We start from the raw sequence: 12,704 nt of genomic DNA on the forward strand, positions 1-12,704 counted from the left end.
AGGTAAGTTAATTAAAATCTACACTAACCTGAGTGTTTTATTTTTAGGAAAATTTGGAACTTAAACCCTTCTCTACATTAGATTCTGTACATCAAAGCCAGAAAAGTTAAGTTTTCCTTTAAAATACTACTTTTCTTGGGGCTTTTACTTCCTCCTACCTTCTCACAGGCAGGAGGTCTTCATAATCTCTCCTCTTTCCTTCTCTCTCTTTGTTTGGCTTTTCGAGGTAGGATCTCACTCTAGCCCAGGCTGACCTGGAATTCCCTATGTAGCCTCAGGGTGGCCTTGAACTCATGGCAATCCTCCCACCTCTGCCTCCCCAGTGCTGTGATTAAAGGCATGCACCACCACACCAGACATCTTCTTTCCTTCTCTTAGTCAAATAGTATCTAAACTTAAAAAATTTATGTTTTGGGCTGGAGGGGTTCCTTAGCAGTTAAGGCATTTGCCTGCAAAGCCAAAGGACTCAGGTTTGATTCCCCAGGACCTACATTAGCCAGAGGCACAAGGGGGTGCACACGTCTGGAGTTTATTTGTAGTGGCTGGAGGCCCTGGAGTGGGCCATTCTCTCTCTTTCCCTCTTTTCCTGTCAAATAAATAAATAGTAAAATATTAAAAATGTTTATTTTTCTCAGTACCAGGAAGATGGCTTAGATAAAGCACTTGGGGTGCAAGCATGAGGTCCACAGTTTGGATCCCCAGCACCTGTGCAAATGTCATGAGGGTGTGGAGCCTGCCTGAAATTCCTGTCCTCAGGAGCTGGAGATGGAGATGGGATTCCTGAGACAAGCTGGCTAGCTACACAGTAGGCCATTCAGTGAGCTCTGGGTTCAACTGAGAGATCTTGCCTCAGCAACTAAAAGTAGAGAGCAATTGAGGAAGACGCCTGATATCCACATGTGCATGCATTTGCATGTGTGAGCACACACACACACACACACACACACACAGGCAAAAAACTTTAGCTTTCTCTCCTACTTAAAAATTGCATCCATTTTTCTTTTATTATTTATTTACGTACGTGTGTGTGCATGCGCATGCTTGCATGTGTGTGTTTATGGGTATGTTTGCCACTATGTATGTGTGGTGGTCAGGAAACAATATCAAGCTGTCTGAGCTACACTGTCCTTGAGACAGGGTATCTTGTCACTGCAGATGAATTGCTATGCTGCAAACGAATGTCAGGTTTAGCTGGCTCACTTGTTGTAAGGGAGGGTGGGATCACAGAGGCATGTGCCACTTTGTACCCAGCTTTACATGGGTTCTGGGGAATTGAACCCAGCCAGAAGGCTTTGCAAGCAAGCACTTTAACAACTAATCCATCTCCTCACCCCCTTTCCCAATTAAAAAAAATCTTTTAAAATTAATTTATTTATAACAGAGAAAGAGGCAGAGAGAATGGGTGTTCCAGGGCCTCTAGCCACTGTAAATTAACTCAATGCATGTGCCACTTTGTGCAGCTAGCTTACATGGGTCCTGGGGATTTGAACCTGGGTCCTTAGGGTTCTCAGGCAAGTGCCTTAACTGCTAAGCCATCTCTCCAGCTCCCCTTTTCAGTTTTGAAGTGGAAGAAGGCCATTAGAAAGGGTTTATGATCAGAAGCATACAAGTAGACATTGTCAAGAATTTTTCTTTATCCTTCAGTGGCAAGTGTCTGAGAGAAGAAACTACCACCAAAGACCAAGGATCATATGTTCAGTTTTATTTTTGGGACTCTCCAAATGCAGTGGTCTAGGGCCATTTCTGAACACTCCTGCATAATACATATACACACATACATATTTAAAAAAGGTTCTTTAAAAAATTATGTTCTAATAAGATTTCTTCCAATTTACTGGCCAAGCAAAAAAAAAAATATACTTCTGATGCACTCTTTGCTGTTGCGGACAGTCTCATGGTGTGTGTGTGTAGTGGATCTGCATGCATAGAACTGAAGGCCGCATTTTGCTGCCACCTCCGTGAACCCCGTAAACATTGGGATGCAAGCACCCTGTCCCCACACCTCTAGCAGCTGTGCTCAGGGTCTCGAGGGGAGGCTCCTGTTTCTGCTTAAATTTCTACTGCAGGGCTGAGCAGCTCACCTGGACCCAGCACCATCTTGAGTAATTGTTTGCTCTGTGGACAGAAATTTTTAACCATCTGGGAATTTCCTGAGCTTCTCTTCAGGTTCTGTGTCTTGCTGGTGCTTCCATGGCTGGACTTGAGAATGACTGACAGTGATTAAGTTTTGCGGCACAGTGACTTTAAACATCCTATGCATAACACATCTTAAAATCTTCTAGAACTCGGAATTTTCTCTAATGCTCATGGTGTGACTAGAGCGAGTGCTGCGCTGACATCCTGGGGAGGGGCGGTGCAGGATTAGAATTATAGTCTATTTTAGAAGGTTCTCCTCCAATGACACCTTCATGCTGGGAGGGAGGAAGGAAAGAGCAGAGGCGGGGCATATGGAGTCGCATAGAACTAACAAGAAGCAGAGCTCTCTGTCTGCACTGTGCTGCTCCTGAGCGCGTCTGAGCCCCCATTAGCTCTTGCTCTTCTGTAATGCAGACTGGTCCTGGCTCATGTCTTCTCTTCTTTCACCCCTTCCCCTTGACTGCCTTTGGCAGCTTCTGGACTTCCTGGCTATTTGCTTCAGTTTGCTGACTCATCAAAGGCACGTGGTGGTGCAAGACAGAATGCTGTCCTGTGTTTAGACTCCAACTCGGTAACACAGCAGGAGCCCAAAGGGAAAATGTTGTGGAGAGCAGCAATAAAGCCAAGTCTTGTTATCCATGAGCTTGGGTGTTGACAGTGATGAAGAGAGAAGACTTGATGCAGTGGAAAGAATATTGGATTCAAGGTCAAAAGGCCCAAGTCCAGGTCTTGAATCTGTCACTTTTGGCCATATGGCCTTGAACAAGCGTGCTGAACTTCAGTTTCCTTATCTGTCACAGTGGGCACGCAACACTTAGGTGCTGCCCCCTGCAAAAGGCTGGGAATGAAGCTGTGCGGAAGCTTTGTAAGCTTTTTTGTTGGAGACAGAGTCTCACTGTATAAACCTGGTAATCCTGCAACTTGTTATGTAAACTGGGCCAGCCTTGAACTTGTGGTAGTCCTCCTGCCTCTGCTCTGCCTCTGCCTCCCAAGTGCTGTGATTACAGGTGTGAGCCACTGCCTGGCAGTGGTGCAGCTTTGTGTAAACATTAAGTTGTTGATGGGTTTGAAATGGGTAATTGGAATAAACTGATTTTTGTGGTTTAAAGGTGTTAATCTAATTCGTTGTCATTTGGGTATGTAAACTAAATCTAGTTGGCTTTCCCCACAATGATCCCTTCCTGTTTAATTTCCCTTTCTGTCTGCTCACTAAGTGGCCGGCTCAAGAGCTGATCATTCTCTTGCACAGTGCTCTGGGCATCCGCTTCTTGGAGCCCATGAGGATGTCCAGCGCCGTCTCAAAGCCAGGTCCTAAGAGGCAGATTTCCATATCACTGCAAACAACAACAATGCAGTTTCACATCAGTGGTAAGGAGAATTTCTGCTATTGGTACAAAACAAGGATCACTGCCAAAAGTGAAAGAAATATCAAAAGAAGGCTTCCCTGGCAATAGCTTCCTGTAGAAAACTTGATCCGGCCTTCAACTGCTGGGTAAACTACTTTCATTTTTGAGATGTATTGAGAAACCACACTAATATCTTCGTCACCTGGAAAAAATACAGACATTATTTTACGTATCAGTTATCAACTAACAGTAAGGCAGTGGGGAGATGAGGAATAAAGTTTTTCTCTAAAGTCCCTTGTAATCCTAAAAGGGAAAAGACTTTTTCTGGGGGGTGGGTTTCAAGGTACTGTAGCCCAGGCTGACCTGGAATTCGCTTTGTGGTCTCAGGGAGGCCTTGAACTCATGGCAATCTTCCTGCCTCTGCCTGCTGAGAGCTAGGATTAAAGGCGTGCCCCACCATGCCTTTATTTTACGGAGAAAATGTCACAGAATGCTGGTGACTGTTTAAGTGCTAAGACTCAACTGCTTTTCCCTATTCCCATGTGAGATTCTCCCGGTGTTTGGCACTGGGCACTGGGTTGCAGTGGCACTGTCTCAGCAGTAAGGTTTGGCCTGAGAGGCTGACATCATAATCCGTGCAGAGCCAAGGGCGCTGGAGCTGTGTTAAGAGCTTCCTCGTTCTGCCTCCTCACAATTACTTCCACATGATTGATGGGACAGTGGAGGCTTCGTTTCCACAAGAGAATGAAGTACTGCTCACCTGTGGCTGTACAACACCATGAAGACACAACAGAATTTTTATTAACGAAAAATCACTCCAGTGCTTAGAAACAGAACTGCTCTTTTTTTCTGTGCAGCTCTCACCTTGGTTGTGTAAAGTTGGACTTTCTCACAAGCTGGGACCAAGCCATTGGCACTTCATTTACAGCACTCCTAGAGGCAATTCTTATTTTTTTCTTCATTGTCTCATATAGTTTATTTGCACAACAATGCAGTATTTCTAAAATTATCTATCTTAAATTTCCCCAGTAATTTTCCATAATCCTGTATTTATTTACTTTTGGTTTTTCAAGGTAGGGTATCACTCTAGTTCAGGGTGACCTGGAATTTACTCTGTAGTCTCAGGGTGGACTCAAACTCACAGCGATCTTCCTACCTCTGTCCTGAGGCAATTCTAACACACAGCTGGGGGAAGAGGGCGCTGGAGAGAGGGCTCAGCGGTTAGAGCACTTGACTGCAAAGCCTAACAACCTGGGTTCAGTTCCCCAATATCCATATAAAGCCAGCTGCACAAAGGGGTGCATGCAATCTGGAGCTTGTTTGCAGTGACTAGAGGCCTTGGTGTGCTCATTCTCCTTTATAAAATAAATACCTTGGGCCCAGGTCTTTCACACTATAGGAGCTGAGTTGGGATTTGAGGCTTGGTTTTATTATGGGATGGACAGAAGTGACTGCTGCCTTTCCAGGAAGGGTGGCCTTTTTTGGTCTGGCTGCCCCCTGTCCTCCTTGGGATGCCCACCATGGTAAGTCTGGGGAGGAAACTTGGTTGAGCTCCCCAGAGATGCTGAGAACCTGTGAGCATGTTGCTGTACGTGTGTGCTCTGTTGTGGGATATTATGCTTTCAACTGGATTTCCAAAAGTGAACTCTGTCATAACACCAGCCGACACTGGGTGTGGCTGCTCCGTTACCTTGCTCTACCAGCCCACTGTACTGAAAAGACACTTAGCCATCTACTACTATTCATAGCTGAGGAGTCTCAAAGAAAATTTGGGTTGCTGGGTATGTTGGCACAGGCAATCCTCCTACCTCTACCTCCCGAGTGCTGGGATTAAAGGCATGCACCCCCATGCCTGTCTCACCCTGAGATTATGTAATGAATTCCAGGTTAGCCTAGGCTACTGGGAGACCCTACCTTGAAATAAATAAAAAAAAAAAATTCAGGTTAGTTAGCACAAGGATTTTTTGATGTCCAACCTAAAGTTGCAGAGGTGTGACTTGTATAAATGCAAAACTTACACTTCAGAGTGAACACCTGCTTAGATGTGGATAGAAGAAATGGCTACTTTCTGCTTTGCCCTCCACAAGTCACCCCCCCTTCTTTGCCTCATTCTGTCGCAGAGTACCTCTGGGACAGGGAGAGAAAGACACTTACCAGAGTCATGTTTTAATAGCTCGTCTTTTATCATCCAGAATCCATCGCCTCCAGTGACCAGGTAGCTGGGGAGGACTACTTTATACACTTCATCTACTTTGAGAGGCTCGTAACTGGGCACGCGGCACTTGGTGCAGAGAACATCTAATTTGACCACTCTGTTCCCGGGTTTCTGGGAAAGATCATAGACTATATGGATTCCTAGAAAGAAATAAGGATTTTTGTTTGTTTTTTTTGAGGTAGTGCCTCACTCTAGCTTAGGCTGACCTGGAACTTGCTCTGTAGTCACAGGCTGGCCTCAAACTCACAGTGATCCTCCTACCTCTCTGCTGCCTGAGTGCACAGCTTATTTATTTATTTTATTTTTGGTTAGAAGTGAGGATGTTTTTATAATGGACTCAAAGGCACTTCTGCCTAAGAAAGGGATTTTGGCCAAGATGTGGAATTAGGGTACTAGTCTTGGTTCTCCTTTAGCTCAAACTTGAGTGAAACTTCATTAGAATGGAGGTGACTTTGCAACTTGCCTTTCTTGGCCTGAAGTGTATAAAGCCTCATCCTTGAGTCCCTCCAGATGTAAGAACCACTGGAGGGAAAATAGATGCTCAATCCAAATGGAAGGGTGATGTTTTTCCCAGTACTTTGCAATCCTTTTAATTAATTGGTCGAATGATGATTCAGTGGGTTAAAAAAATGTGAAATAGATGAGAGGTGCAGAGCATGCGTAACGGTTTTGAAGACTAATTTGGGATTGGATGCTTTCCACAACTCATACTGGTAGGGCATTTTGCTAGAGCACTGGAGACTACTGTTTCCTGGGCTGTCCCCTTGGAAAATGCTGGGTGCTGGGGTTACCCAGCGTAGAGGTTTGGTTATACATTCCCCCCATAAACTCATTTGTTTTGTATACTTGGCCCTCAGCTGGTAGCAATTTGGGAGGTGGAGCCTTATTAGAGGAGGTGTGTTGTTGAGCATGGTGTATAACCAGCTCCCCCTTGCCAGAGTTCAGCTCACTCTCCAGCTGCTGTTTGCTGTCCACCTTGGACTGGCGAGGAGGCGATGCCCAGCCTCTGCTCTACCATGTTTTCCCTGCCTTGTGAAGCTTCCACTGGAGATCGTAAGCCCTGGATCAATGCCTTTCTTCCATCAGACGCTTTTTCTTTATTCCAGCAACTCCCAAGGTAGCTAATGCCCTTCAAACAGCAGGCCAGGATCTCCTGCTGCACGTGCACAAAACCAACAAGTGTGTTGTGCAAAGGAAGGGCTCTCCAAAGCCACAACACCCTCAAGTGGGGCCATGAACTAAAGTGAAGAAATGAAAGCATGTATTATGGCCCATAATCCCAGTATTTCAGAGTTAAGGTAGGAGGATCACCATGAATTTGATGCCAAGATATGTTACATAGCTTGAGGCTAGCCTGGACTACATATTGAAACACAGTCAGAAAAAGCAAAATGAAGTCGGGTTTTGTGAAGCATGCCTGTAATCCCAGGAGTGGAGGAGGAGGAGGAGGATCAGATGTTCAAGGGCCAGCCTCAGCTGTATGAGACTGTCCAAACAAAATGAGTAGCTACATAAGATCCTGTCTATACACAAGTAAAATAAGTAAATAAAATGAGGTCAGAGTATGGTTTTGGAGTAATTTAAGATTAGGATTAACTCATTGGATTGTGGAATTAATTGGAAAACCAGCATTTCAGAAGCTCTAGAAACATAGCTCAGGGGTAAAGCACTTTCCTAGCGTGAGTGAAGTGTTGAGTTCCATTCCCAGCACCACAAAAAACAAGATAGGGCTGGGGAAATGGCTTAGCAGTTAAGGCATTTGCCTGTGAAGCCTAAGGACCCTGGTTCGATTCCCCAGGACCCACATAAGCCAGATGCACTCTGTCTGGAGTTCCTTTGCAGTGGCTGGAGGCCCTGGTGTGCCCATTCTCTCTCTGTCTGCCTCTACTTCTCTCTCTCCAAAAATAAATAAATAAATAAATAAAAAGTTCTTGGATGTTTGCCCTGACATGTGTTTGATTCCCAGCACCACCATTGCCCCTCCCTTCCCAAAAAAGAAGGAAAAGAAAAAAACAGCACTAGCTGTCCTGGCAGTAAGGGAAACAATTCATTTATGATCAGTCAACCCTTAGCACAGTGCAAGAGAAAGCACATCAGAGGTGGAGCTCTTGCCCCACTCCCAGGGAGATGAGTGGGGTACTGCTCGGACCACCCTTTCTGCTTCCTTTGAACCCTGACAATGGAATTAGTGAGTATAACAGTGGAAGGCAATTTTTTTGGTCGGGGGGGGGGTTCTGTCCTGGAACTCAATAATCCTTCTGCCACAGCCTCCGAAGTGTTGGGATTAAAGGCATGAACCAACCCATACGGCTTTAGAAAAAATAATATGATTTTGGGGCTGGAGAGATGGCTCAATGGTGAAAGGCATTTTCTTGTAAAGCCTGATGGTCCAGGTTAGATTCCCTAGTACCCACATAAAGTCAGACACAAAGTGTCTGCATGCATCGGAATTCCTTTGCAGTGGCAAGAGGCCCTGGTGTGCCCATACATGTTTTTTTTTTTTTCCTCTCTCTAATTGCAAATAAATCAATACAAATATATTTTTTTAAAAATCATTATTTAAACAAAGTGGGTTCAGTGCTTATCTAAGCAAGGTTTCAACAGGAAGTCCTCCTGGCAGCTGACTTGCTTGGTGTTTCTGATGTCCAAAAAGACTTGACAGATACTTTGTATCCCACTACTAGGGGGTTGGTCTCTAAGAGACAGTGTTTTGTGGAGGAAAACCCAAACAAGTCTGGCCACAGAGGTCATGGTGAGTGGGGAGCGGGGACAACTCACGTCGCCTTGGACAGCTGGCCTGCAGTGTGCCACTTACCGCCCACCTGCAGGAACTCTCCTGTGGACTGGCCGTAGCGACGCACGCTGTGCTCAAAAGCCTTCTTCAAGGTGGAGCCTTTTAGTTGGACCAGGTCAAATGTGCCCCCGAAGGGCAACACGGCTGCCAGATTCTCCCAGGTAATTATGCCTGAGAATCACAGTGAGGCAAGAAAGGAAGGAACTTAAGACTTACACACCACCGGCTCCCTCTGGCTGAGGGGATAGAGAGGGTGCTCAGAGCATGTGTCTAAAAAGGGGGAGTGGGCTGAGAACTTCCACCCTGCTATTCGCCACTGGGCGAGGGCTCAGGAGCTAAAAAGGACATCGGCTCAGAGACCCGTGACACAGTCGTGCATCTGTTGGCTTGACTGGATCTTCAGTAGGCCATTCAGCGTTGCTCAGTTCTGCCGGACAGGCAGTAGGTCCTGACATGGGCTTTATACTGACGGGCTTTCACAGCATATCACAGAGGGCTGCAGGAACGTCTGAGACAGTTACTTCATGGATTAGTTTTAACATACACAATCTTGGGCATCTGCAACTCTCCTAAGATATGTATTTGGTATGTCTTTCCTAGCATAGGAGATTGGCAGTTCTGTCTTTCTCCTTTTCCAGATGCCAAGGGGAAAGCTGTTAATATTTTGCACAGAACAGCAACAAATTAGTATTTAGCTTTGCAAGTCAGAAATTTAGGCAAAGCTTGGGTTTGACTAACCTGAACTGTTGTACGTGTGTGTGAATACACAGGAGAACACATGTGTGTCCTCTAGTCAAATCACTGAACTTGGGCTGGGGCAATGGCTTAGCAGTTAAGGCATTTGCCTTGGAAGCCTAAGGACCCAGGTTCGATTCCCCAGGACCCATGTAAGCTGCATGCACAAGGGGTTGCATGCGTCTGGAGTTCATTTGCAGTGGCTAGAGGCCCTGGTGCACCTATTTTCTCTAACTACCTCTCTTTTTCTCTCAAATCAATAAAATAATTTTGAAAAAAAAAATAATTGGACTTGAGTGCAGACAGCCAAGGCCAGCTGAGCTGCCTGTGGGTACAGACCCCCAGTGAGAAAGCACGGCAGAGACAAGATAGCGACTAAGGAAGCCGGGCCCGGGGAACCTACCATTGTTCTGCTCATCAATGGGTGACCGGATGCCTCCTCCATTGAAAATGCACATGGATACGTGGTTCCAGAACATATCGTCTGGGTGTCTAAGGTTGTTATTAATCTGTAACAGTACACAGAACTACATCAGTTAATTTGGGTCTTCCTCCTCAGGATGAGTTCCAGAAATCTGGTTATCTCTGGTGAGAAAATGAAACTTCTTTTCCCCTGCTCTTGGGTCCCCAGGTATTTCTCAACTATAATTGGAACTAATTGTATCCGGTGTTAGTCATATGCAACAATTATTAGCCTATCTTCTTCTTTTCTTCCCCCTTTAAGATAAGGGTTTCACTCTAACCCAGGCTGACCTGGAACTCACACTGATCCTCCTCCTGCCACGAGATTGCTGGGATTAAAGGCGTGTACCGCCACACCCCGCCACACTATCTTTTGTCAGTCTATGTATCCTCTTATTCGTCAGAAGCAAAAGCATACTGGAACCAGTCCCATTCTAGATTCAGAAACAGTGCTCGTTAACCCCTCTGTCCACCAGGCTAGGGGCCTTAACAAAATGTTCTCTTTGGCCATAGCCTTTGCACCATTATGGCTCCACTGTGGACAGCCTCCTCCTGGTCCAGAAAAACCACAGTCCTCAATCCAGTCCACAATCTGCCTCAGGCTAGTCAGCCAAGTTAGCAAGAGGCACAGGGACACCCTAATGAAACTAGGGAGAATCAGGCTCATTCATTTAAAAAAAAAAAAAAAAATCTCCAAGGTCGGGGAGAGAGAGAACGAGAATGAGCACATCAGGGCCACTGCAAACGAACACCAGATGCATGTGCCACTGTGCATCTGGTTCTACATGGGTAGTGGGGAATCGAACCTGGGTGATTAGGCTTTGCAGGTATGCACCTCAACCACTGAGCCATCTCTCCAGCCCTCATTCTTATTTTCTTTTACATATATATGTTTAATTACAATAAATAAAGTGCATACTTTTAAATTTAAAATAGCACAAAAAGTAAAAATTTATGTCATGTCTTTAACAGAGAGGTAAGTGCTCTTAGCAGCCTGGGTGTTTCTAGATCCTTCTCTAGACAGTTCTCTCTGGGTGCTTCTCTCTTACTGAATGCATGATGCTGAGGAGCCTTGGGGGCCATGAGTCCATTGGTGTCTGAGCAGGTGACCTAGGCTCAGCATGGCCCCAGGAAGCCACCTTGGCCCCAGAAGAGTGCTTCCCCATGGGTGATTTTGCTGTGGCCAGAGACTTTATCCTTTATATTGTTGTCATTCTATGCTTGCGGTTCCAGCGACCTGAGGCTGTATTCTCTGGAGCCAAGAGGACAGATGGGGAAAACCAGTGTGGTCACGTTAAGTCTGAGCAGAAGTGTTTCACATGCTCTGCGACAGCTGCATAGCTGGGGAAGACATCTAAGCAGGGCATCTTAAAGATTTGGGTGCTAATAAAGAAATAATAAAGTGACGGTCACCAGATATCTTCCAGCCCTTTGTCATGGTGCTCAGTCTGAAGTCAGCCAAGCTTTTGTCTGGACACTAAACTTGTTTAAAAAAAAAAGTCCCTAGTCCTGCTGTCTCTTTGTCCCCAGGTGTGTCTTGTCTTTCATCTCCACCCACCCCCGGCAGGCCCTCTGCCCTGCGGAGGACTCACCATGGCATCACAGATCAGGTTACCCATGTTGCACTCTCTAAAGCGGCATGACTGGGTGGAGCCATCCAGGTAGACGATGGTTTTCCCCAATTCCTGCCTAGAGTAGTTATCTAGCTTTCTCCTCCATTGGTCGATATCTGCTTTGATGCTCAGATCTAGAATTGAAAAAGCAAGAAGGACATTGGAAAGGTGATGTGGGGGTGGGACAGGAGCTTACCCTTCAAGCACATCTCTAGTGGGTAACTTCTGGAGAAGAAATCAAATCTCATGTGGCTTACCTGTGGTGAGTATTCACTTCCTTTCCTGTGTGTGTGCACATTTCAGGCTTGGCCATGAACTTTCCACAGGGATGTCTATTGTACTGCCTGGTGTGAGACCTGGACTGCATCTCTGTGCAAGGATGTGATGAGCTTTTTCATCAACTCACCACAGCCGGTGAGTACCTGTCAGCGGTGGCACTGGCAGTGCCACGAGGGGTTCTGAAAGGCCCAGGGCCAGTACAGATGCCCGCTTGGGGGAAGAGTGTTCTAGGTTTCCTCCCTTTCTGGCCACTGAGAGCCAATGTCGTGACTATAGGCTTTCCTGGGCACGATGGTACTTCAGTGTCTTTCCTGGCCATGTTTAACAGAAAAGGGTGGTGAGGCTAGAGAGATGGCTCAGCAGTTAAAGGCATTTGCCTGCAAAGCCTGGTGGCCCGGGGTTCGATTCTCCAGTACTCGTAGAAAGCCAGGTGCACAAAGTGGCACAGGCATCTGAAGTTCGTTTGCATTGGCAAGAAACCCTGGTGAGCCCAAACTCATTCTCTATTCTGCCTCTTTCTCTCAAGTGAAGAAATAAAAATATTTTAGAAAAGGGTGGTGAGAAAAAGGGGTGTGATCATGCATACTGTTATGAAAGTGGAAATCCACTTGTTAAGGCACAGTGGCATACACTATAATCCCAGTCCTTAGAAGGCTGAGGCAGAAGGATTATGAATTCCAGGCCAGCTTGAGCAACATAAGGAGACCCTGACTCATAAAGCAAAACAGAATAAGAAGAAAAAAGAAGGAATTCTTTATCTGATGACTGGAGAAGCCGAGGCCAACTTCGTCTGGGCACCTTGCCCTCAGCACGCTGCCCTGGTCAGCAGGTGAGGACTCGAGCCCTGCTGTGCTTAATTTGAGCAGCTTAGCTTCAGTAGTCAGCTCTGCTCTGGGCAGGAGCTGAGAGTGTCTCTTGTTTTGCAAGGTCAAGTTTTTAAACAGCAGAAGCCATGGTGCATGGCATTTGGAAAAACAAATGAGGATTTGGACATTAGAAGCTTTAAATTTCCTTATCCATGAAGAGAGTAATAAACTCAAGGGAGAAGCTAACTTCTTCAAAAGTATCGTGCCTTTCCTGAAACAGTTAAAAAAAAAAAAATGATGAAGGGGCGAGGAAAGCCT

The 12,704-nt window shown here is 45.9% G+C and overlaps 1 protein-coding gene across 1 annotated transcript in view; it reads right to left on the reverse strand.

Moving 5' to 3' along the window:
• Positions 1–1,687: 1,687 nt before the first annotated feature.
• The window catches only part of Nt5e (5'-nucleotidase ecto), a 74,125-nt gene continuing 63,108 nt past the window's right edge, over positions 1,688–12,704 (reverse strand). Inside the window, exons 5-9 of the mRNA XM_004660460.2 lie at positions 11,281–11,435; positions 9,630–9,735; positions 8,513–8,662; positions 5,637–5,837; positions 1,688–3,684 (exon numbers count right to left, since the gene is read on the reverse strand). Coding sequence (XP_004660517.2) covers positions 3,521–3,684; positions 5,637–5,837; positions 8,513–8,662; positions 9,630–9,735; positions 11,281–11,435 — 776 coding nt within the window. The 3' untranslated portion in view covers positions 1,688–3,520. The remainder of the gene's footprint in view (positions 3,685–5,636; positions 5,838–8,512; positions 8,663–9,629; positions 9,736–11,280; positions 11,436–12,704) is intronic.

This window comes from Jaculus jaculus, chromosome 10, assembly GCF_020740685.1.
Source record: "Jaculus jaculus isolate mJacJac1 chromosome 10, mJacJac1.mat.Y.cur, whole genome shotgun sequence".
In the NCBI taxonomy this organism is placed as follows: domain Eukaryota; kingdom Metazoa; phylum Chordata; class Mammalia; order Rodentia; family Dipodidae; genus Jaculus; species Jaculus jaculus.